Raw genomic sequence first — 27,830 nt, forward strand, 5'->3', positions numbered from 1 at the left:
CTACAGTGCAACAGGATTACAGAGACAGGACAAAAAACAGATAATAAATATATTTTTTTAAAAATAGAAGTAAGTAGTGAGTGCAAATATACAGATTGACAAGTGTATGTACATGTTTATTACTATATACAACGTTATATGTGCAGCTGTTATGTGCAAATTGGCATGTAAAGTGTGTTGTTAAATAAGTGTATATGTGTATAAAGTGTATAGCAGTTATAGCATTATCTCTTCATATATGTTTAATATAATGCAGTTAATACACTATTTTCAGTAGAGCTCTAAAATGCCTTAAATATATTATGTTAATTAAATAAACAAATGAAAATCTCATTTTGGAGTCTTGTGTCATTATTTAAACACATTCATTCCGAGTCTGACTTTAGCAGATCTTTAGAATAATCTAGGGATTAGATGTTTTGTAATAGTTATTTGATGCCGTTGCCAGTGATTGGTTTAAAACTGAAAGATGGGACACACATCACAGTCAGTGAACAGCTCAAACATGTCTGTGTAAGCACATTTCAACTTGTTGAACATTAAACAGAAAAGTGTTTCAGTGATAATTCTAGATCATTCTGTGAGGTGTGTTTTAGGGCTGCTTCATCAGTTGAAAATCAGAACTGATTTAATGAAAGCATCACACCATTAGTGTTGTCAGTCACTGAGGGAAGGAGGCCTCCTGAGCAGATCTGATCATATGTGTTTAGTTGCAGACACACAGAGATGAATTCATCAATCAGTGACAAACCCATTGCAACAAACCATTTAAGTTCAAATACTAATCCTAATGAGCACTGTCAACTTAATCCATTTGATTAATGAAGCAATTTGAGCAAAGTAAAACCCAATAAATGAAGAGAACTCAAACCAACTGAGTACTGAAAGACCCAATATGTTAAGGCAACTTAAACCTTTTGAGGAAACCGACTGCTACAAACCATTTTTGTAAAAAAAAGAATCTATATGAGTATTGTGAACTTACTCCATTTAAGTTGAAGTAATGAGGTGTTTCATTATCTCATAACCTTCAACACTGAGCTCAAAACTCTTTTCAAATGAGTAGAATTAACTTTCAGTCAATTTTGATTTAACTACACTCATTTCATTTGATAAAGTTGACTGTTGGGGTTTACAGTGCGGGAATAGATGCACAGTAAAGGAGCACAGATTTAATGATGCATTGAAAAAAAACAGAAATGTTTATTAATTTGCCCATTCAACATCTACAAATAATGACTAAAGAAGAGATTTCTCCATTAGTAATATAAAAACTCTCACAGACACATGTTTTATACACTTTTTAATTAAGGATGTAAAACATATACAAAAATTCCGTTGTGTTCAACAGAGATCATACAGGTTTGTAACAAGTGAAAGATGAGTAAATTATGTAAAAAAGGTTGATTTTTGGGAGTGAATTATTGCTTTAATAGAGTGCTGCTTGATGTGCAGCTCTTCTGCTGGTGTTATTTCAAGTCCTGCAGTGGCCATCAGTGGAGTCAATGGTTGCAGAGGATTTTTCTATTAACAGCATTGCCAGAATCTGATCATTTAGTGGACAATACTGATAAAACACTGCTGTGGTCTTTGGACAAATTCAGTCATAATGCCAATTTGTTCCTGTTGCACTCTTATTCAGTGAAAGGACATTTTATTTCCCACTCTTCATAATTTTAGTTCATAAAGTGTTTTTCTTGTTTGTTTTAGTAAAAGACAATCAATCAAATTCAGAAATAAAAGATTATTACAGTCAAAACACTTCTTTCATGACTATGCATTGATTTATTTCATCGATACATTTATTGCATTCGAAGTGTTTTTTTGTAACAATGGGTGTTTGTTGGAGCTGGTTTGTTTGAAACTTCTTTCAACCCAGGCTCATTTTCAAAACGTACCTCTATATGTATTTCTGGAGAGCGCCAAATATGTCCCTGGAGCTATGTTTTTTTGCAGTTTTTGCGAATCCACCAGAGGCCGCTGTGTACGCTTTTTGAGATCGCAGATTTCTCTCGCGAGTACCATTCGCACCTGCTGTTCTTGTGTAAATGCACCAGAGGTCGCTGTCGACTGACTGATTGACTGACCCACCCTCCTCCTTTCCTAAACCTAAACAATAGTGTTTTCAAAAACACAGATTGACCCGCTCACCCACTTCCCCAAACCCAACCAACAGTTTTCAAAACAATCAAAAAAAAAAAAAAAAAACTCACGGGAGCCTGATTTTTACCAGATTTTCAGATTTTACCACATTCTCAACACTTTATTTACTAGTTTATTTTATTTTTTGGCTTTTGTTTTTGTCTTACCTGCTTTCTGGATTTGTTCTTTGCTAGACTCGAACCCAGTTGTAGTGGTCAACTCATCTCTGCGTTTCAAGTCTACCGATGTGGCAAGCTAACTGGACAAACTGGTAACAACAGAAAAGCCGCCCATACGAAGGTAAGCGGTCAGTTGGTAAAAGCAAAAAGAAACGGTGACATACCGCCCTGTAGTGTTTGTTTTAAAGAGGAAATGTACATTCCACTGGCTGCATAATTTGCGATCTCCAGAAATGTATATAGGGCTACGTTTTCAGAATGATCCTGTGTTAAATCAATTTCAACAATTTAAATGTTTATTTAATATCAATCCAAATGGAAAAAATTTCAGAAAATATGCAGTAGCATAAAATGTATATATTTTTAAAGATAATTATAAACCTGATGTGTATAGAAATATATGCACCTAGCTAAATTTGACCAGTCTGGTGGCCAATCTTCATTGATTGCACATTCCACCAGTAAGAGGAGAGTGTGAAGGCTTAATTAGCCGACAAGCTGTGGTCACACTAGAGTTTGAGCATGCCAAATTCTGTCGTTTGGCGCTGCGAAAAGGGGCTGGCTTAAACAATATGATTAGACACAAAAAAAAGCTGCAACCCATCTTTGGGAAACATCCATACACACTCATACACTACGGACAATTTAGCCTACCCAATTCACCTGTACTGCATGTCTTTGGACTGTGGGGGAAACCGAAGAACCCGGAGGAAACCCACGCAAACGCGGGGAGAACATGAAAACTACACACAGAAACGTCAACTGACCAAGCCGAGGGCTCGAACCAGCAACCTTCTTGCTGTGAGGCGACAGCACTTTACTGAGCCACCGCATCGCCCATCAGAGTTCAAAAGAGGACAAATTGTTGGTGTGCGTCTCGTCGCATCTGGGACCAAAACAGCAAGTTATTGTGATGTATCAAAAGCCACGACATTCAGGGTAATGTCAACACCACCAAGAAGGATGAACCACATCCAACAGGAGTAGCTGTAGCTCAAGATGAAGCTGTCTGAAAGGGATGTCTGGTTGCTGACCAAGATTGTATCCAAAAAACATTAAATCATAAGTGACTAACTCGCTGAACTCCACAGGGTCAATATACATGGCCGGGTTGCTATTGCCAAATCTTTGGTCAGTCGTGCCGATGCCAAAAGTCAGAATAGTGCCAGTAGCAAAACTGTTGGGCTGTCGACAATGTGAAACATGTATTGTTCTCTGATGAGTCCACCTTCACTGTCTTTCCCACAACAGCCAGAGTTACAGTGTGGAGAAGCCCCAAGTAAGCATACCATCTGTCACGGTACGTTGAAAACACAGATACAAAAAGGTAGGATCCAAATGCATTTAATGAAGAAATAATCGTGCAGATAACAGAAACAACAGGGCATCCAAAAATCAAAGTATCAAAAGAACAATGATAAACAAAACAAGAAACTAAGGCAAGGTACGGGAACACAACATACCACACAAAAACAAACAAACAGTAACAAACAACGGGTGCAAGGTGTATAAATGGTCCAAACAATCATTAGTGACAGGATTCAGCTGTGTGTGTAATCAGTGGAAGTGAAACCTGGTGTATGTATAGTGGAATGAAGGGATCTGTAGTTCATGACTGAATTGTAGTTCACCAGCGATCTCTGTAGTCCTCAAATTGCTAGTCAACATGACAGTACCCCCCTCCTAAGGAGCAGATTCCAGACGCTACAAGACAATCCCGGAGGGAGGTGAAGCGGAGGCGGAACAGCGGGAGGGATGGAGGGTCTAAAACTTGAAATTATAATAAAACTGGAACATAACACTGTGAAGGAGCAGGAACAGGAGTTGCAGAAACCCTGGAGCATGGATCTATGGGGGACCTGGAGCATGGAACTCAGGTGGATCTGGAGCATAGAGCTGCAGAGGACCTGGACCATGGAAAGCGGGCAGATGTGGAGCATGGAGCTGCGTAGGACCTGGAGCATAGAACTCAGGCGGATCTGGAGCATGGAGCTGCGTAGGATCTGGAGCATGAAACTCAGGCAGATCTGGAGCATGAAGCTGCGGAGGACCTGTAGCATGGATCTCAGGCAGATCTAGAGCTGCGGAGGACCTGGAGCATGGAACCCAGGCAGATCTAGAGCTGCGTAGGACCTGGAGCATGTAACTCAGCCGGATCTGGAGCATGGAGCTGCAGAGGACCTGGAGCATGGAACTCAGGCGGATCTGGAGCATGGAGCTGTGTAGGACCTGGAGCATGGAACTCAGGTGGATCTGGAGCATGGAGCTGCGGAGGGCCTGGAGCTGCAGAGGGTCTGGGGCGTGGAGCTGCGGAGGACCTGGGGCGTGGAGCTGCGGAGGGCCTGGGGCTGTAGAGGACCTGGAGTTTGGAGCTGTAGAGAGCCTGGAACCTTACTTTCAGCAGACATCGGCAGCCATTCAGGAAGCTCAGGCGGCGGCCATTCAGAAAGCTCAGGCGGCGGCGGCCATTCAGGAAGCTCAGGTGGCAGCGGCAGCAGTGTCTCTGGCAGCTCTGGTGGCAGTGGCAGCAGCTCTGGCAGTACTGGCGGCAGTGGCTCTGGCAGCTCTGGCGGCGGCAGTGACTCTGGCGGTGACTGAGGATCTGGCAGCTCTGGAGGTGACTGAGGATTTGGCAGCTCTGGGAAGTCACACGGCTCTAGCAACCATTCATGTAACTCAGGTGGCGGCTCCAGCATTTCTTGGGACTCAGGTGGCAGCTTTGAGTAGACACACTGCTCTGGCAGCACTGAGAAGTCACACGGCTCTAGCAGCACTGGGAAGTTACATGGCTCTGGCAGCACTGGGAAGTTACACGGCTCTGGCAACCACTCATGTAACTCAGGTGGCGGCTCTGGCCTTTAGTGGGACTCAGGTGGTAGCTCTAGCCTTTCGTGGGACTCGGGTGGCAACTCTGGGAAGTCACACGGCTCTAGCAGCACTGGGAAGTTACACGGCTCTGGCAACCACTCATGTAACTCAGGTGGCGGCTCTGGCCTTTCGTGGGACTCAGGTGGCAGCTCTGGTGACACTGGGGAGTCACACAATTCTAGTAGTCTTTCAAGTGGCTCAGAAAAAGCAGGTCGTGAGCTTGACTGTCAGGGATAGGCACGGAGTTTAAGTTTGGCTCTCCTCCTCTCGCCCATAGATTGAACTGCAGGTCCCGCAAAAAATTCCTGCCGTTCACCTCTCAACCCTCTTTTCTGGGGGTTTTCCCTCCTCCACATATGAGACAGAGAAGGGAGAGCCCGACAACAAGTGCAAACTCCATGTATAAATATAGACCCCAGTCCTCCTCAAATGCTGGCATGTAAGAGCGAACTGGGTCTGAGAGTCCTCCTTGAAAAAAAATAATAAATCGCTGTAGCTGCATCTCGGAGCCAACTGCAAAAATTCCTTCACATTTTGCTTGATAGAGTGAATACCTTGACAAAGTCTGATAATTTCTTCATCTGCTGGATCCATGTCGACTGAGTCATTCTGTCACGGTACGTTGAAAACACAAATACAAAAAGGTAGGATCCAAATGCATTTAATGAAGAAATAATCGTGCAGATAACAGAAAAACAACAGGGCATCCAAAAATCTAAGTATCAAAAGAACAATAATAAACAAAACAAGAAACTAAGGCAAGGTACGGGAACACAACACATGAACAACATACCACACAAAAACAAACGACTCAGTAGCAACAAACGGGTGCAGGGTGTATAAATAGTCCAAACAATCATTAGTGACAGGATTCAGCTGTGTGTGTAATCAGTGGAAGTGAAACCTGGTGTAGTGGAATGAAGGGATCTGTTGTTCATGACTGAATTGTAGTTCACCAGCGATCTCTGTAGTCCTCAAATTGCTAGTGAACACGACACCATCTAGGCCAGGGATGGGCAAACTCGATCCTGGTTGGCCGGTGTCCCTGCATAGTTTTGCACCAACCCTAATCAAACACACCTGCTTGTAGCTTTCTAGTGATCTTGAAGACACTAATTAGGGTGTTCAGGTGTGTTTGATTAGTGTTGGAGCAAAACTCTGCAGGGACACCGGCCCTCGAGGATCGAGTTTGCCCATGCCTGATCTAGGCTGTTGCATGCCCAGAGTGAAGCATGGGGGTGGTTCAGCAATGATTCAATCAATTGAATGAATTATTCTGTGGTGAAATCATTGATTTGGCCTCACCCTGTGGTTAATTTTTAAAGTTTAATTCAAGTTATTGAAAAGATTTTAATCACTCAGCGTTTTTGTTTCCAAATTCTGTATTATAATTAAAAGATTTGTCTCACAACAGATCCAAAGCAATATGCATAAATAAATGTTAAACATGTTATAAAATAAACAATTAGAATAAGTTAAAACCTCTTCAAGAGTTTTTAAATAAAGTCAGCTCCACAGCTAGTTTTTTCAGTTCTTAAAATATTTGATTTTTCTGAGAAGACATGCTTGAGATTTTTTTTCTGTACAACATACTCTTCTAATTTACATAAGCACAATTATATCACACTGCTTCAATTAATTAGTCAAAATAAACTTAACTTTACTTAACTTTAACTTTGTTTTTTTATTTTTTGTACTGTAAGCATTAATATTTTTCAATTCAATTCATCTTTATTTTATTGTGTTTAACAATATAGACTGTCAAAGCAGCTCTAGTAAATTGAAACTGCTTCAGTCCAGTTTTCAGTGCAGTTTAGTTCAGTTCAGTGTAATGTCAATTTCTCTGCTGAAAGCCCAAACAATCGAGCAAATAAAACCTGATAAAACATTTAATTAGCATTTCCTTATTTATTATTTTGATTATTATATTGATTGGATACTTGATATTGATATTTAATAAACTGTCAACTTGATTCTAATAAGCCATTTTGGAGCATAATGAAAACTGACTGTGGGGACCTAAATTGAGGTCCTCGAGTAAACAAGTTTATAAGTCATACTGAATCGTTTTTTAAGAATGTAAAGAAGCTAGTAGTTTCCTTGGAGGGCAGGTTTAGGTGTAGTGTGATAGAAAATACAGTTTGTACAAAATAGATGCCGCTATATGATGTCCAGGGCTGTTTTTTGTCCCAGTCCAGCTGTGGCTGTAGCAGTCACTAACAAGGTGTTGTAATACTGTTGTATAATACGATTATAGTAGCTTTATTTACTAAAGTATTTCTTCATATACAGTTTTGCAGAAAAATTAGATTAGGACTATATATGGCATTAGGTTTATCCCAAATCGAACTAGGTTTGAGAATCGATTAGTCAAGCGCTCGTTGTGGTCATGCAGTGAGTAGCAGCTGAAGCGTCCGTCTGTGATTCTCCTCCTCAGCAGCGCGCCTGAGCCTCAGCTGTGTATTAATAGGCATCTGTGTGAAAGCGGAGCCTTTTTCACTCGTGCACACGGCGAGTCTCTTTAAGATCTGTTCATGCGGTAAGGTCAGAACATCATGGACGTGTTAGATGTCCTAAATCTGGGCGAAATCGCTCAGTATTTCTCGAAGATGGCGATGTTTCCAGTTTTCGACGTTGCTTATTATATCGTGTCAATACTCTACCTCAAATATGAACCAGGTGAGTGGACTTGGTTTTATAAAATAGCATCTTTGTGCTCGAGCTTAATTTGGGTCAAATGAAAACAGCGATTAAAAAAATGTATTAGGCTATTATGGCATCACTGAATAAACGACGTTAACTAGGAATATTTTCGTCATGAATTTTCAACAAGTGCTATGCAATTTGTATTCATGTTTTGTTTACTCTAACATGTTTGCAATAGACTACTGGACAGTCATATACGTACGTATTCTATGCTTTTTTTTACGTTTGTGTTTTGTACGCGGGTTTTCCCCTTGTGTGTGTGTGCGTGTGTGTGTGTGTTTGGATGGGATTGAGTTGTCCCACTCGAAGACCCTCTTCGAAACACGATAGAGTCCGTGCGCATTCCCCTGCAAGTCTCACTGCAATAAATAGAAGCGCCCTAAATAGACAGCGACAGAGGACAGGACGAAATGAAGCACAGTAAAATTTGTTAAGCAAAGCGTTTAGCTCATTGCCTCAAAACTGAAAACATGTCCAAACCAAATACGTTTTACAGTGGACTTCCTTTTATTTATCCTTTTGTTTGTTTGTTTGTTTGTTTGTTTGTTTGTTTGTTTGTTTGTTCTTTAAAATTACATTAATAAGAATTGTTTTGGCGTTATGTGGAAGAATAAATGTGTTATGGAAATGTTATTACAAAACAACAAAGGCATACAGTTGAAGTCAGAATTATTAGCCTCCTCTGTTTATTTTTTCCTCAATTTCTGTTTAACGAAGAGAAGGTTTTTTCAGCACATTTCTAAACATAATAGTATTAATAACTCATTTCTAATAACTGATTTCTTTTATCTTTTTCATGATAACAGTAATATTTGACTAGATATTTTTCAGCACACTTCTATTCAGCTTAAAGTGAGATTTAAAGGTTAACTAGGTTAATTAGGTTAACTAGGCAGGTTAGGGTAATTAGGCAAGTTATTGTTTGTTCTGTAGACTATTGAAAAAAATAGCTTAAAGGGACTAATAATTCTGACCATAATATGGCTTACATATATATGGCTTAATAAAAATTAAATACTGCTTTTATTCTAGCCAAAATAAAACCAATTTCTCCAGAAGAGGGCTAATAATTCTGACTTCAACTGTGTATTTTAGGCTATTTCACAAACATTTTTAGTCTATGTATTTTATTTTACCTACTTAAACCTGTAGCTCACCCCAAAATGAAAAGTCACTCACTCATTACTCATCTTAAAGTGGTTCCAAACCTTTATGAGTTTCTCTTTTCTGTTAAACTCAAAAGAAGACAATTTGAAGAATGTTTAAAACCTGTAACCATTGACTTCCATCCACTTTAAAAAAGTTAAAAATATTTGGTGTTTATTGGGTTATTTATTAATAACTCAACCAGTTGGATTAAATATTTGGTGCTTTGTTGGGTTATTTTCAACTTTTATTAGGTTATTTATTTAATAACTCAACCGATTGGGTTAAAAATTTTGAATTTCAACAGTCAACTGATTTAACTGACACAGAACAGCTGTATTAATATGAGTACGTAATTGTTTTTGCAATGTAAAAATATGCAGGGTTCCACACAATTCATTAATGTCGTCCCAACACAAATCGATTAAGTTAACCTAACACTTTTAACAAATTTATGTGGATTGAACATAAAAAATTAAGTTTGCCAATGAAATCTCAAAAATTGTCTGGAACTTAAAATGTAATGAAAATAAAACATTTTCTATATTTTTGTAAACTGCATGTTATTTATTTACACAGCCACAATTATACAATTAATAGTAGTACTAGTAATAGTAGCAATAGTAATACCAGAATGGGAAAAAAATAACATTTGATCAAAATAACCCAATGCATTGAGTTAAATTTATATAACTCAATGCATTGGGTCAATATAACCCACAGTTGGGAAGGTGCTATAAAAACCTGTAGTTGGGTTATATGTTGAGGTATTTTTAACCCAACTATTTTAACAGTAGGTAAAACAAATATGGAAGTCAATGGTTGCCGGTTTTTAAAAATAACTTCTCATGTGTTCAACAGAAGAAACTCAAACAGGTTTGTGACAAGTGACGTGAGTAAATGATGACATAATTATAGTTTTGGGTGAACTATTCCTTTAATTTATTCTTTTAAATTGGGACGTCGCCATCCAGATTTATACATTTAGGTGTGATTAATATTTCTGATTATTATTTCTTAAATGGCATCAGATTCCCAGATTTAAACAGTTGAAGTCAGAATTATTAGCCCCCCTTTGATATATTTTTTCTTTTTTAAATATTTCCCAAATGATGTTTAACAGAGCAAAGAAATTTTCACAGTATGTCTTTTCTCCTGGAAAAAGTCTTATTTGCTATATTTAGGCTAGAATAAAAGCAGTTTTTATTTAAAAAAAAAACATTATAGGGTCAAAATTATTAGCCCCTTTAAGAAATATTTAATTTCGATAGTCTAGAACAAACCATCGTTATACAATAACTTGTCTAATTACCCTAACTTGCCTAGTTAACCTAATTAACCTAGTTAAGCTTTTAAATGTCACTTTAAGCTGAATAGAAGTGTCTTGAAAAATATCTAGTCAAATATTATTTGCTGTCATCATGGCAAAGATAAAATAAATCAGTTATTAAAAATGAGTTATTAAAACTATTATGTTTAGAAATGTGTTGAAAATATCTTCTCTCCGTTAAACAGAAATTGGGGACAAAAATAAACAGGGGAGCTTCAGCTTTATATTAGACAATATATTTATTGATCAAGCGTATTGGTGGTGAAAAACGTGATATAAATATCCTCCAGTTTGTCTAAACATTAGCCAGTTGTTATCTGAACTCATCCTGTCAGCTGTTTGGAGGTTGTGGTGTAAAACAGGCTTGCAGTCTGAGTAAAAAGCTTCAGGCTTCTGTTTATTTTTAGGGCACATTTGAGAGGATCAGTTTTCATTTAGAATGCCTGTTGGGTGCGTAACTACCCAAGCTACACCTGTTCTGTAAGATGTGTTCATCCCTGGAGATTTCAGAGGGGTTGTGTGGATCTCCAGATCCTGATATACATAGTTGAAGTCAGAATTATTAGCCCCCCTGAATTATATTAGCCTCCCTGTTTATTATTTATGTTTAGCAGAGAGAAGATTTTTTTCAACACATTTCTAAACATAATAGTTTTAATAACTAATTTCTAATAACTGATTTATTTTATTTTTGCCATGATAAAGAGATTTAAGGCCTTTAAGACTTTTTAAGACCCCGCAGATACCCTGTAAATCACACTGTGATAAATTTTATGAGAAAAGGTCAAGACAATATTTTTATGTTGCTTTAACTTATTTTAATGAGTTAATTAGGTTTCAAACTAATTATTTTTTAAGTTATAAAGAGTGTAACTTCATATTTTTAGTCACTGTGATTGATGTAAGTTGACATGACAAGCAAAGTTAACTGATTCAACTAAAAATATGAAGGCAGCAAGAATTCTTTTTACAGTGCATATTAATTGGTAGTTCCCATGGTTTAGCTTTTAAAATAGATCTATTAGATTTTATGTAACTTTATAGTAAAGTTCAGCTTTTGGAAATTAAATGCCTATTTTGGGTTATGACATGCCAATTAGAAATAATTTTAAGGGTAAATCACTGTACAAATGATGTGGTTAAAATCATTATTATGCTATGAACACAAAATAAGAGGTCTAATCGAACATTTCAATCAAATAAGCAATGTAATAGTTCTGTTATTTTATTATAATTTTTTGTACCTCAGTGTCACAATCTGCAGCGGTCTAATCCTTGCTGATTGCTGGAGAACTACACATGCCACATTAAAGAACTGCAATTCCCAGCATGCACCTCTCACACACCAGTTCCTGTTTTCCACTGATTGCAAACACGCACAGCTGAAGCTATTCATGGATTTATTCAAGGACTGATTACATGGACCATATATACAACACACAAACACACAGACTTTGCTGAGTCTTGTTAATCTGTAACACCATGAATAGGCCTGTTTCTCTATATGCGTTCTTCAGCGATCTTGCGTCCTCGTGTTCTCATCCTCGTGTAACGTCATCATCAGCTGCAAAAGTTCAGTTCCAATACCCAAGACTGCAAGAACGAAGGACGCGTGAAATTTCCCGCATGTGTTCTTGATATCGAGCACGCATGGATGCAGACTTGAGCACCGAATTCACTCTAGAAGTCCCAGAAGTCATTGCGACTGGAGGTGGGAAGCGCAGCATTTTATGTAGGTGTATTATTAAAGTTCAGAGACATAACTTATTCATCTCATGTAGGGATGCACGATATATATCGGCAGCCATATCATTATCAGCCGATAAATGCTATTTTTAAGATTATTGTTATCGATCCAATGTCTAAATTAGGCCGATATCTTTAAGCCGATAAATTACATAATTGTACAGAACTGCCTGCCTTGCGCATGCGTTGGCTGAACTTGTTCAGACTTTTCCAGTGCACTATAATGGATCTCTCCTCCATTGTTCATTGCTTCAAAGTCCGTCCTTTCTTCACGTGGTATTGCTGTGCATTAATATCTCAGTAGGTAACCATGTTCCTTATCATTGCAGATATGTTTGATAGAGTGACATTGTGTATTTTGCTTTAAATCGCCTCAGGAAAAAATATTACATGTGTAAACATAGCAGCGAAGCACACGTGCTAAACAAGTTGTTGGGTTGTTTGTAATCTAATATGATTATTTGTTATTATCAAGGCGTTTCTTGCTATGTGTTGTTGATGTAAGATCGTATTCAGTTTGATCGGAATATTCATATTGATTATAAGGTGCCCGCGTGAGGGCTGTCACCGCGCACACACCCACACACATATCTGACCAACACTGACTGCACCGGTCACTAAATCCAGCATAGGGGCTCTCAACTCGCCGCACATTCTGTCTTTATATTATGCTTTGTGTTTGTCATAAACTCATCTGTGCTCAATGTAGGTGTTGTATCACAATTTGACTTTGAGGGCAAATCTGCGCCTGCAGTTGAGTGAAACTCACAGCGGTTTATCATGACTGCAAGAACGAACACAGAAGCGTTGTCTGATTGATAAGCAGCACCTACATGTGTTCAAAAGAATCTAAGACGCCAAATAGGATGAATCTATACAGCATTTTCTAAAGTAATACTATCTGTATTTAGCTTTTCGCTTGTACGGTGGCTCTGAACTATCAAAACACCTCTATAAAGGCTTTTTCGGACATGACATATTTGTACATCTATACATTACTGTAGCACGTTTTATTCAAGAATGTTTGAGCTGGTTTCAGTCCTTAGCTCTTTCATTTTCATTTTATTTAAAATATATTTAACTTGCTTGTTGATTAAATCCCATTTTGTTATTTAACCTATTATTTTATGCAACAGTCAAGTTGCATGTTAATTTGCTATAAAGAAAAGCAAATAATACATTTTTTGCATGCTGATTTATGTGAAATCGTAAATATAGGTCTATATAAATCACCTTCAATTTTGAAATTATAGCTTTTTTGCTTTGAGTATAGACTATTCAGCTCATAAGAGCAGTTCAATCTTTTATGAAGTTTGCTGTATAAAAATATAACATTTTGAAATATTTATAATTATCGGCCTATATATAGCGGCTATTGGCCTCCAAGTCTGAAGAGTTATCGGTTATCGATATCGGCCAAAAAATCCATATCGGTGCATGCCTAATCTCAGGAGTTTCCCTTAATAAGATGGTGAATATAAATATCACTATTAACATCTTAATAAAGGAATAAACACATTAAGGGTGTTCATTTGCTGAAATTTGTATTAAAATCTGTTTTATTTATATTGTGCAACGTATATTTATGTTTTTATGTATAGTATGTATTTTGAAAAGGGGAAAAACAATAAATCGTTGTATGAATGCTGTAATGTTTAAATAATTTTCCATTAAAAATGCATGAGGGTCATGTGACCATCAGAAAGAACGCAGCATCTCATTTATTACAGGATGCGTTCTCTGTTCTCGTGGTCTCCCGAGTTCGTTCTTTCGAGGACACCTTGCAAGACCGGTCTCCACAAGAACGCAAGTCCGTTCTCTGTGTTCTTGGAATTGGGAAACAGCCATTGACTTATCGCGCGATATATAAAAATGAGGGGGTTATTTTGGAGGCGCGATATATTGTCTATTTTATTTAAAGAAATTTTAAATGATGATGATGGTGATGATGGTGATTAGGCTACATAATATAACAAGCTAAGTTTTTTGTCGAACGTGCTGCACTTTGCTTTCTGTGGAAGGCAGGGCTCATGGAGCATCTCCATGCACGCTGCGCACACGCACACAGATGGAGTGCAAAAGAGAGCGGATAGTGGAGGTGAAGAAGGCAAGATACGAACCCACTGATTCGTGTTTAGGAACTACAGTCAGTTAGGATAAACATGTTAACTATTAGAGCCTTATTGCACAGTGTTAACGTACAGTAGTGTTATCAATTAATTAATTCATTCATTTTCCTTCGGCTTAGTCCCTTTATTCATCAGGGATCAACACAGCGGAATGAACCACCAACTTATCCATCATATGTTTGCCCTTCCAGCTTCAACCCAGTACTGGGAAACACCCATACACTCTCGCATTCACGTACTTTATGGCCTGTTTAGTTTATTCAAATCACCTATACCACATGTCTTTGGACTGTGGGGGAAACCGGAGCACCTGGTGGAAACCCATGCAAACACGGGGAGAACATGCAAACTCCACACAGAAATGCCAACTGACCTAGCTGCGACTATCTTGCTGTGAGGAGACCACTGAGGCATCGTGCCGCCCCAGCATTATAAATAGTCACAGAATATTTCAGCATGTAGTAGGTCGGATTGACATGTGAAAGTTGTTTAAACTATTAAGCTAACCAATTGAGTCTTCAAGTATTTGGATCTGGTATGAAAACCACTGCAAATCTAATGTGGATATACTTGAAAAGCGCTCTAAAATATTATAAAATTAATCACAGTATTTCATAATATATTGAATATCAGCATATGTCTAGTGGGGAATGGTATCACATTTTGTTTACTGTGTATAAATGTATACATGTAAATAATATTAAGTTATGAAAATCAAAAGAGTTCCTCTCAAATGTAATGATCTGTGTTGATCAGGTGCTGTGGAAGTGTCCCGCAGGAGTCCAGTGGCCTCATGGCTCTGTGCAATGCTCTACTGCTTTGGGAGCTATATACTGGCAGACATCATGCTTGGTGTGTGTCCCATCGACTATTTCCATAACAACAGTCACATCCTCCTGGCCTCAGCTGTGTGGTGAGGGTCTTTTAAATAATTTTAATCTTCTTTTTGAAAGGTGCAATAGGAGATCTGCTAAAAATGCTAACGTTAGCCTGATAGCACTGAAAACTTATGTCCTCCCTACTGAAAAAAACTGCTTAAACCAGCCTAGGCTGGTTGGCTGGTTTTAGCTAGTTGACCTGCCTGGTTTTAGAGGGGTTTTGGCCATTTCCAGCCTGGTCTTAGCTGGTCAGGCTGGAAAATGACCAGCTAAAACCAGCTTGACCAGCCTAGCCAGGCTGGGAGCCCAGCCAAAACCAGCTATGTCCAGCTTAAACCAGGCTGGTCAAGTTGGTTTTAGCTGGATTTAGCTGGTCATTTTCCAGCCTGACCAGCTAAGACCAGGTTGGAAATGGCTGGAAACCAGCCTGGAAATGGCCAAAACCCCTCTAAAACCAGGATGGTTAACCAGCTAAAACCAGCCAACCAGCCTAGGCTGGTTTAAGCTGGATTTTTCAGCAGGGCTACCATGCAAACCACCATCTAAAGCAGGGGTTCTCAATCTTTTCCACTTCGGGGCCCACTTCTTTCTTCAATCAATTTTTGAAGGCCCACCTGTCTGGTATTTTCTCTAAAATGTTTGTATAAAAATGCTCATTAAAACATTTATTTATTAACAGATATATGAGAGAACCACAGGTCAACAGGGAGATTGCAAAAGACCAGCTTCTGCTATAAAGTGGACTGACTGAATATCTACTATTAAATATCTACTATTCAAAAACATACAGACAAATGTAAAATACAGTAAAACACCTTAAATCTGTTGAAACAAGTCAATCTGATGGTGGTTGAGTTTGCAGCTGAATATTATTGGGAGATCGCTGACAGGAACAGTGAACAGCTCTGCCAGAGCGCGTCGAAAGCTCATATACAAGTTTATTTTACATTCTATGGCAGAAACATCATTGAGCCTCGCTAGATCCTCCTGCATGTAGTACATACACAAAGAGAGCCTTTCACTTTCAATTCACGCAGTTTGTGAGAGGCTATTTTTGAGCTTAGTTTAAAGTAAGCAATCAGTGAACAGGGGAAAAGCATTACTTCGATAATTTTAATATAGCATATTAATAATGAAATCCAAATATTATAGTATAATTTTGAGAGTTAATTTTAAGATTTAATCTTGTGGCTCACCTGCATAGAATCCCTGATCTAAAGCCACTCCTAATGAACATGCACTAGACAACGTCACTGCAATACATTGTGTAACATTCACCAGAGAGAAGTAGATAGTAATTATGATACCAAACTTTTAAAAAACAGGCAGGTTCTTGATGTTTGCCTGCTTTTTTACCTCACTGAAGACTTTGATTTGATATGAACTTAAAATGTTGGTTTTTATGTCATTAGCCAGGTTATAACATGGTAATACTAAATAGTAATCACATAGAATGATGTAATTACTGGAAATATTTTAATGAGTATTATCTGATTTGATTATTCACTCTTAATCTTAAAATTGCTGATAATAAAACAATTATATTACTAAAATTATAAATCATATACACTACATGACAAAAGTCTTGTTGCCTATCCAAGTTTTAGGAACAACAAATAATAACTTAACTTCTAGTTGATCATTTGGTATCAGAAGTGGCTTATATGAATTATTTTACAAAAATAGATTACTCTTATTTTACCAAAATAAAATATAATCTTGCCTTGATTTTTAATTATTTAATCAGGACAGTAAGGTCTGACTTTGCTTAAACAAAAGTCTTGTCACTTAACAGAAATAATGTACAGTATAGGATATAAAGTCATGCTGAAGTGGAAAAAGAATTCATTTTGTGTTTGACTCCCATGAGCATGGAGGACTGCATCCATATATCTCTGCAATGATTTAAATAACTTATTAATAAAGTCATCTGGAATGGCAAAGAAAGCATACTTGCAGGACTCACAGAGTCCATTAAGATTCTTTGGATTCATCTTCAATGCCTTCTCCTTCATCAGACATGCTCAATAATGTTCATGTCTGGTGACTGAGCTGGCCAATCCTGGAGCACCTTGATCTTCTTTGCTTTCAGGAACTTTGATATAGAGGCTGAAGTATAATGAGTGCTATCCTGTTGGAAAATTTGCCCTCTCCTGTGGTGTATAATGTAATTGGCAGCACAAATGTCTTGATACCTCAGGCTGTTGATGTTGCCATCCACTCTGCAAATCTCTCGCACGCCCCCATACTGAATGTAACCCCAAACCATAATTTTTCATTCACCAAACTTGACTGATATCTGTGAGAATCTTGGGTCCATGCGGGTTCCAATGTGTTCAACAGAAAATAATCTTCTGCCACTTTTCCAAATGATCAACTAGAAGTCAAGTTATTATTTGTTACTCTTACAGCTGGGATCGATGACAAGACTTTTGTCAGGTAGTGTAATTTTGTGCATTCTGATTGGATAAGTCATAGCTGAAGCCATTATAAACAGCAGATGTACTGCACTCAGTGGTGTGAAGTAACGAATTACAAATACTCAAATTACAAAATCTGGATAGATTTTCTTAGAAATTGTACTTTACTAAGTGTGTACTTTTCCTTGAGTGCTGTATCCGGTATTTTTACTACACTATTTTCCTTTGAATTGCAGTCACTACTTTAAATAATTATTTTGTCTTGTCTATGACAATTTTCTAAGTAAATAATCAGCTTTATAAACACAGCAAACATGTGAGGTGTGAAATCATTGAAGAAGATGCAAAATTATTGCATGCCACATCTGAGAGATTGTTTAGACTGCATGTCTGTTTAGACTGACATTTTAAAAATGCCATTTTCATGTTCACTGGAGCGTTTTAAAATCATGTCGATCAGCTCCTTTGTCTATAAGCTGTAAAATAATTAGCTTTATAAACACAGCAAACATGTAAGGTGTGAAATCCAATTTTTTTCAGAGAAGCCTTTGTAAAATGAAAGTTATAAATGGCTTAAGACGGTTTAATTTATGTATTGTATTTACCTAAATTGTTATAGCTAGCTTTTGTTTGTTTTACATTGGTTTATTTATTTAATGTGATTTTATTATACGTGATATTTGTAATTCTTTAAATTATTTCAATATAGCTTAGGCTATTTTATCAAGATATGACACTATTGTTTTGAGCCTACAAAAGTGGACACGTTTGTAAAAGTTTTATATCTTTCTGTTGTATTCATATTTTGTATTATCTCCTAAATAAATTCTAAAAGAAAAAAGCTGGTGGAGGCATCAACAAGAGCTGTCAAGTGAGCGCTCTTTCACTAGCCTAACACACACACACAGGTCTCACTATGTGCACGTATCAAGCACAAACACGCCTTTTAAAAACTCTCGACAACCTTTACTGGCTGCTGTGTCTTTAATATGGTGTAAAGATTATTGTGCGCTATTGAAACATCGAGGAGGACGCAGCAAAGAAATGTCAAATTAAAACTTTTTATGCAACAGCCTTACATTTAAAAGGGAAACATAAGGGCGATCATAAGCAAAAAGACGCCCATCCTATAAGGTGTATCCTATGGAATAGCCTATCTGAAACTGACCAGCTATATGTTTTATTTACCTTATTTATTTGTTTGTTTGCCGCATGTACTCGTGTGCGTTCGGAAAACTAGTGTAATGACGGCATGCCATCTTTAACAGACTCGGGCAAATTCCGCCTGTCCTTTCGCTCCGCTCCGAAGCCCGAGCTGGCCCTCTTTGTCCCAAGGTATTCGGCGGGCCAAAAAAGGCCGTCCGCTGGCCCCGAGAAAGCCCTGCTTTGGCCCGATCAGGCCCCGGAAGTGACAGTGGAAATGCAACTGGCCTTGGCTTGCCCTGGCTCGCTCGCTTTAAGCGCGATAGTGGAAACACGGCTAGTGACAAATCAGCGGTGTTTAAGAACGTGCTCAACAGCACTACACTAGTGCAGAATTCCAGTATCGTGACAGCCGTATGTGCAGAATATGATGCCACAAGCTTGGTACACCTGTCTTTGGGAATTTTTACCTATTCCTCTTTGCAGTACCTCTCAAGCTCTGTCAGGTTGGATGGGAAGCGACGGTGTACAGACATTTTCAGGTCTCTCCAGAGATGTTCAATAGGATTTAGGTCTGGGCTCTGGCTGGACCACTCAAGGACATTCACAGAGTTGTTGTAAAGCCACTCCATTGATATCTTGGTGGTGTGCTTTTGGGTCACTGCTGGAAGATGAACCATCAGTGCTCTGAGGTCAAGAGCACTGAAGCAGGTTTACATTCAGGATGTCTCTGTAAATTGCTGCATTCATCTTTCCCTCTATCCTGACTGGTCTTCCAGTTCCTGCTGTTGAAAAACATCCCCCACAGCATGAGAATTTTGTTTCTTATTGTCTGAGAGTCATTCAGATGCCTTTTGGCAAATTACAGGCAGGGAGTGGCTTCTTCTGGCCACTCCACCATACAGGCCTGATTGGTGGATTGCTGCACAGATGGTTGTCCTTCTGTAAGGTTCTCCTTTCTCCACAGAAGCATGCTGGAGCTCAGACAGAGTGACCATCAGGTTATTGATCTCCCTGACTAAGGCCCTTCTCCCCCGATCACTCAGCTTAGATGGCCGGCCAGCTCTAGGAAGAGTCCTGGTGGTTCCAAACATCTTCCACTTATGGATGATGGAGGCCACTGTGCTCATTGGAACTTTCAGAGCAGCAGAAATATTTCTGCCTTCCCCAGCCTTGTGCCTTGAGACAATCCTGTCTTGGAGGCCTACAGACAGTTCCTTTGTCGTCATGCTTGGTTTGTGCTTTGACATGCACTGTCAATCCTGGGACCTTATATACACAGGTGTATGCCTTTTCAAATCATGTCCAATCAGCTGAATTTACCACAGGTGTACTCCAATTAAGCTGCAATTTCAAAAAATCTTTATTTACATTGTCATTATGGGGTATTCTGTGTAGAATTTTGAGGAAATAAATGAATTTAATCCATTTTGGAATAAGGGTGAAATATAAAAAAAATCTGGAAAAAGTAAAGCGCTCTGAAAACTTTCTGAACGCACTGACATTTTTTACTTGTTTTTTTTTTATTAGATTATGAAAGTAGTACACCAAATGGGATCACATACAAAGAAAACAATAAAACAACAAAAACATGAAAAAACAATGTGTGTGTATATGCATGCATGTAAAGGTAACTAGGTGGATGGTAAGAGTACATGCATAAGGGGAAAAATATATAAATATACATAACATACAAAAACACTATATTTTTATATATATATATATATATATATACATAACAATATGGATAACAGTCATTAAATGAAACAAATAGCAATATATAAATGAAATAGATAGAGAAAAAAAATCAATCAGTGGTAAGGAGTGACAACAATGATAGTAATGTAATGATAGTAATAATGACAGTAAAAAGAAAGAAAGGACAACAGAAAAATAACTGACAACAACAACGATAATAAAAAAGATTACAAGTACTACACCAACTACAGAAAATTACTAATGTTACAACTACTACTGCTGGCTACTACAGCTACAACAACGACTACTACTACTACTACAATGTCTACTACTACTACAACGTCTACTACAACTGATACTACTACAACAATGACTACTACAACATCTACTAATTCTGATACTACTACACCAATGACGTCTACTATTACTGATACTACTACAACTACTACTTTTAACATCCACAACTACTACTACAATCACTATTACTACAATGACTTCTACTATTACTACTTTAACAACGACAGCAACCTAAATAATGACAATGGTAGAAATACTTATAATAATGATAATTAGGAGATAACAGGAGGACAAGTCAGAACAGTAATACTAATAATGGTAACAAAAGTATAAGTTATAATATTAATGATAATAGTGAGGAGGTGAGGGGAGGTTGGGAATTCAGGAAGAGGACAAATATAATAATAATAATAATAATTATAATAATAATAATAATAATAATAACAACAATATTAATTGTCCCCGTGTCGTGCGACAACGAATCGATTATGAAATTCGTTGCCAACGCTTTTAGTAATCGACTTTTATCAATTTAATTGATTTGTTGTTGTAGCCCTAGAACAAATAGAAGAAAAAGAAGAAACAGAAAAGGGAGGAAAAAATAGAAAGTAGAAGAAAAGTAAATGAAGAAAAGCAGAAAAATAAAGTGCAGCAGACAAAACAATGAGAATAATAATACAGAAATCATTACTATAATAATGATAATATACAAATAATAAAAACACAAAATAATAATATTAATAAGAAGAGTAACAAGAAAAAAATATACATAAGTTATGCAATTATTTAATTCAATAAATAATAATAATAATAATAATAATAATAATAATAAAAAGGGTGAAAGATCAAGAGGTGGACAAATACATGTTATAATGGAAGTGACTATTAAAAGAAAATGCAACTGTTGTAAGCTACATTTTTAATTTGCAGGGTATAATGTGAAATAAGTTTCACAGTGTAATACTCACTACTTTTGAATACATTTAGAGAGACTTTTCACTCAAACTACTCATACAGATATTTTTACTCTACTTGCAGTATATTGTTTTTGGAGCAAGTAATTGTACTTTTACTTAATTATGATTTTTCAGTACTCTTTCCACCACTCACTGTACTACATTGCACACTAGATGTGCAAATAATGTAAAGCATTTCTGCAGAACATTGAGCAGTTAACACATTTCTTTTATGACAAGGTATCAAACTGCCCAGTTGTATTTAAAACCTAGCTAATACCTTGAATAAACCTTATTTCACCAACATGTGACTGTAAACAACAGGGTTCTTTGTGTATTTAGTTTTTCTCAGAATGTGATTTTCTCCCTCCCTCCTTTTTAGGTACCTGATTTTCTTCTGCCCTCTTAACCTGTTCTACAAATGTGTGGCATTCATGCCTGTGAAACTCGTGCTAGTGGCTTTGAAAGAAGTAGTCCGTACTCGTAAAATCGCAGCTGGAGTCCATCACGCTCACCATGCGTATCACCACGGCTGGCTGATCATGGTCATCACTGGTTATGTCAAGGGTAAGTATCTTATATCTCCAGAGGGATTTATTTTTGGTGGTCATGTAACACTTTGATAACACCCTTTAAAAACCCTTGTTCAGGAGATCTGTGCCCTGCTGTCTCTGTTAATATTCACAGGGTCAGGGGTTGCTCTCATGTCCAATTTCGAGCAGCTGCTGCGAGGAGTCTGGAAGCCGGAGACCAATGAAGTCCTGAACATGTCATTGTGAGTGGTCTGTTCATCTGTGAAAACCTTTAATGGTAGTCTTGAAGGAACACCACCTTTTTTGGAAATAGGGTCATTTTACAACTGCGCTAGAATTAAGGAGTTGACCATTTTTGAATCTATTCACCCGATCTTTAGGTCTGGAGTGCGTTTCCCAAACAACGTCATAACTTGCAGCTGAACTATCATAGTACGATGCATCGTGTGGGTAAAGAACAATGTAGTGATGAGTGTTTCCCAAAACCGTAGTTTCTCAATCAATCGTGTAAACCATGTTAGTTGTAACGTAAAACATTTATAATGATGCTTTAAACGGGGTGGAGTAACAACTCCTTTAAAGAAAAACCCCATATTTTTTCATGCAAATTATATTGTTTTACAGGGAAACACATTTTTAAAAAATCCAATATTTGTTTTGCAAAATAATTGAAATATATATAAACAGCACATATAGGGCCTGTGTTTCCGTTAAAAATATTATTAAGAATATTAGATATTTTATTTTACAACATGAACTAGCTAACACGTATTTTAATCTCATATATAAATCATATTAATCGCTAATGGTTGTAGTTTACAGTAGGCTATTTATTAAGAAATGTAATAAATCCTCCTTATTATTGTTAATTTGTATTTTTATTATTGATTATTTATTTTTTATTTTATTTATTGTAAAAGTCTACTTTTACAATTTGACAAATTCAAACCACTGCAGAAATCTTGTAACCAACAGGCCCATGTCATATAGTGATATGTTTCTTAAAAAATAACCTACTATAAATTAAAACCATTAATGTATGCTTTATATATTTGTTTTCACAAGCTTTGGAGACGTAACGTAAATTCTTACACCACTGCTCAAGCTCCCGAGCTATTGACATGACCCAGCCCCATAAAAGCTTTAACCTTTGTGTGGTGTTCGGTCTGTGGAATCCGTTTTTATCTTTCGTCATTATGTTTCAATCTCAGACTCACTGGCCTTGGCTTATTTTCTATGAAGAACAGAAATCAGAATACATTTTCAATTACCACCCATGGTACACCCCCCTACACATTTACATTACTGTTCTGGTCCCTGTGACTAAAGTAAGTGTTAAAACTGTAGGTCCTGGGTATCTTAACTCTGTCCTCTTTGGGTGTGAACCTATTTTGTTGAATTAAAAACTCAACAATGGAGCGGGTCGCAGAAATTATGAGAGATTATAAGAGAGTGTCATAAATATGAACACCACACAAGGGTTAAATAAGAAAATTATCTAAACTCTTCGGTCATTTTTTGAGCGAGATGCTAATGATTTATGCTAAGGTAATCTAAAAATGCCCCTGGGGATTAGTTGAATGGATTCAAAAATGGTAAAATTCTAGATGATCAGGTAAATGTGCCTATTTCCAAAGGTGGAGTGTTTCTCTTAGAAGAAGTGTGTGAAAGTCACATCTCATAGTGAATATATCTGGTTAAATTCCAAAAATAGAAGAAAACTCATTACATTACATTAAAAAGTAGCATAAAGGTATAGTCCAAATGACATTGATTTTGTAAAGTCGCATTTCATGAAGGATCTATTAAATTTTAGACGAATGATTTCTGTAAACAATAAGAATGTAATTCTTCTTTTTTAGCCCTACCAAGGCCAGTCTGTATGGAGCCATTTTATTCACTCTCCAGGAGGCCCACGTGCTCCCTGTGTCGAAGAGCACACTCATCTGCCTCTTTACACTTTTTATGGTCTCATCCAAGGTAATACTCAGCTTAACGGTGGCATGTAAAAACAGAAAACTGGCCATTCATACCTTCCCACATAGCATAATTTCTCTGGCCCAGATCTGGCCCACAAAATCAGCTTTTGCTTGGCCCACATACCACAGTGAATTACGGTACATGATTGGACCAAATCTGGCTTCTATATAAGGGCCAAACATATATCAAACTATATCTGGGCCAAGTCTCAGCCAAGTTAATAACCCATAACTGGGCCAGATATGTTGGTGTGTCACGACTGCGTTTGATAAACTCATGAAGCATTTCGCTTTATGGCTGCACTTTTAGAAGAATTTTTTCTTTACTCAAAAATTATTTAAAGGTATTTTAAAAGTGGGTCAAATACTACATTTTATATCTGGCCCAAGTCTTGTGTGCCACCATAAAGACGGTGCCACCTCTGCCAAACCCGGGCCATGGTTGGCCCACATGCCTGTATGCCAGTGCCAGATGAATGCCTGCTGTGCCAGCTTTATGCCAAATCTGGGCCAGAATTCTTTGCTACCTGGGTTACTATAGTGGGGTTTCTGTCATGAAGTGAATTAGTATATACTGAATTAGTAAATATTCGTTCTTGTCTTTGTAAATGTATTTAATATTAGCCTTTTAGAAGTAAATCTTCATGTTGCCAGTTTGACGCCAGGTGTTTGACCTGTACAGCACCTCAGAGTCTGCAATCCTAATGCCATTGGCCAGATCAAGCCGGTCTTCCTCCAGTCATCCTCTCCGCTGCTCCAGCAACAAAAATAACGTCTGGAAATGACAGCAGCACGGTGACAACATTAAATACAACCCGAGCAGACACTTAAAAGTAGTAATTTAACACATTTGTGACCAATAATGGGTTTTATTTCTATATTAGTGATCGCGATTGTGAACAAATCGTTCTTTTAACCAGATCTTCTAAGGGAACTGGTTGAACTAATTCATCAAATCGAACTGAATCATTTGAAACGATTCACATCTCCAGTAACATTTAGCACTTTTCCACAAACAACTTACTTTTTAACATGCCTCCCAGATAGCATGCGAACGTGGGCCACTTTAGACAGTTATGCGGCACTAGTGGTATTCCTTCGGCCCAGACAAAATGAATATGAGGCTGAAGTGGCCCACCTGTACAATGGCAAAGGGAGGCCAAAGATTCAAATTCATATATGGGCCATTTAAGGCAAAGGTTTGGCACTTATGGCAGAATGTAATCTGAATGTGGGCCTAATGTGGCCCATGTGGCAAATGATAAATTTATGGAGGACAAATGTGGGTCATAGTCATTTAGGGGTAATCTGGGTCTAAACCTAAAGTGGTTCACACGTGTAAGTGCAAATGTGTCCCAGTTATCTTAAGACATATGTGGGCCACTTTTGGCAAATATTTGGCACAGTTAGCTCTGACTAATGTGGCTGTGAGCCTAAAGCGGCCCAGAGAAGATATGGAAAATGTGGCCCAGTTATCTTAAAACATATGTGGACCACATAGACTTTAGTTGGGCTCATAGCCCTGAACCTCTTAATATACATTTTCTTTTGGGCTGCTGTAACTTTTAAGAACTTTGATTGATTTAAAAGTTTATTCATTACAGCAAACAAGCCAAGTAAAACAAACGAACAAATAATCAAAAAAACAAACAATAAAATTAAGTGAGGCACAACCTGTGATGAAATGATATAATTCACTGATGTAAACCAATGATTAATCCAATATAAGAATTAACGTGATAACATGCTTGCACATGCCACAGAATTATGAAGCTTTATAAGCTAAAAAAATTCTATGGTTCAACTTCTGCTCACAGAGACATCAATAATCAGCGTATCAACCTCAACAACAGTGACAATTAACAAAAATAACAAAACTCAAAAACATCACAAATAGGACACTAAAAGTGACCAAATCAACAACATCAACATGAACAGCAGAATCAAAAGCAAATAATGAAAACTGTAGCATCAATAAGCTATATGTATTCATACTGCAGTGCATGCTGGGATTTTTGTACTTTGCCACACCCAGCAAGTGTAAGGTGTGGGGCAGATCTAGGCCAGAAAAAAAGCAAACTGGTCCAAAATAGGGTCAGTTCTAGTTCATTTGGTTGAATTCTGGCTGATATGTGATATTGCTATGACTTAATTGTGGCCCAGACCTGGCAAACAGGAGCGGACCGCCCAAGTGCCATCATTCCTACGGTATGTGGGCCGGATGTAAGTGTCAGGTGTAGGGCAGATTTGAGCCACATGAATTTTGCTAGCTGGGTTGATTCCCCCCTCTGACTCGAAGTAAACCGATAAATACTAAGTTATTCAGTTATTAGAAAAGTACACTGATTTGATCAGATTTGAGAAGCTGTGAACCGATAACATGGCACATGCGTGATTCAGCAGATGGTGAACCGAACACAAACAGTACATGACAGCCTGCTTCGATTGAACTAAACTTGAACAACTGTAATATAAAAACGAATAAAAAATAGTAAACTAGTAAATAACGAATTAAAAATAACTGAATCTGAAAACAAAAAGTTAAAACGAAATAAAAACTAAAACTAATAAAAAATCCAAAACTATTAAAACCCTCGTGTGGACACATTACACACAGTTCTGTCCAAACAGCTTCCAAAAGTTGATTTTGCATCATAGGTGCCCGTTAAAACCTTCTGCTTTGGTTTTATTCACTATACAGGTGTTTATGACAGCTCGTCACTCTCATGGCTCGCCCTTCGCCCTCGTTGAGTCTTGGGTGTGCCACGTGCTATTTGGTTCCCCCCTGGGTACCGAAGATGCCCATGATCACCACCATCCTGCTCCTGCTGCTGCCCCTGCACCCCTCTCTCCTGCCAAGAACAAGGAGGAACTGAGCGAAGGAACCCGCAAGAGGAAGTCAAAGAAAGCAGAGTAGATTCACAACATAGTCATCAACCCAATCTGTCATACAGCAGAGCGCTTCAGTTCTGCTTCAGAAAGGATGGAATTTGATGTTAAATCAATGAGTTTCTCTTTCAATGGTGCTTTTTAACGACAGACATGCCACGTAGGGACTCTGTAAATAGCTTCCCCCTCTTTGCCAGCGTCTGTGTCTTTATTTATTTTTCATAATGTTTCCCATCATCAAACGTCCTGTTTATCTGATGATGTGCAGACGCGTCATGAACAGATGAATGAAAGAATGAAAAGCAGCGAGATGAGAATCTGCTTCCATCCTTTTGAGTTCACAAATCAAGGAAGGGTCCGTCCAAATAAGACTTAATTGTCCATTGCTGGTTGACCCCAAATTCCACAGCACACTGCTGCTTTTTACATCTAGTTGTATTGAAAAAAACAATATATTTTCCAAAACTGAATTAAATAATTTTTCAACCAAAAGCTGATGTTGTTTCAAATTTCTTCCAACTGTTCTGCCGTTGCATATTTGTTTTAAAAATGTTCACCTAACAATGTAATGATTGATTTAATCCTCACAGTGAAGCCAATTACATAACAATTGACATGACATAACAGAAACATATATTATGTCTGTGTGAAAAACATACGTTGTACCAAAGCCGAAGTTGTGCCTCTTAAAACTACACCTTAGTACCTTATTTAGCCCTAATGTGTACATATGTGTTGCTTAAAGGTACGTAAGAAACAAAGAATTTGTTAGTACCTATAGGATTTTTTTT

At 37.7% G+C, this 27,830-nt stretch overlaps 1 protein-coding gene across 1 annotated transcript; it reads left to right on the plus strand.

The window, feature by feature from the left end:
• Window positions 1-7,643: 7,643 nt before the first annotated feature.
• tmem38a (transmembrane protein 38A) lies at window positions 7,644-27,531 on the plus strand. Its single transcript, XM_056468113.1, has 6 exons — window positions 7,644-7,868; window positions 15,003-15,159; window positions 22,021-22,205; window positions 22,326-22,413; window positions 24,034-24,151; window positions 26,852-27,531. Exons 1-6 carry the CDS (start codon window positions 7,745-7,747, stop codon window positions 27,065-27,067), a joined length of 888 nt encoding a protein of 295 aa, XP_056324088.1. The 5' UTR covers window positions 7,644-7,744; the 3' UTR covers window positions 27,068-27,531.
• The last annotated feature ends 299 nt before the right edge of the window (window positions 27,532-27,830 follow it).

Source organism: Danio aesculapii, chromosome 11 (genome assembly GCF_903798145.1).
Source record: "Danio aesculapii chromosome 11, fDanAes4.1, whole genome shotgun sequence".
Classification (NCBI taxonomy): Eukaryota; Metazoa; Chordata; class Actinopteri; order Cypriniformes; family Danionidae; genus Danio; species Danio aesculapii.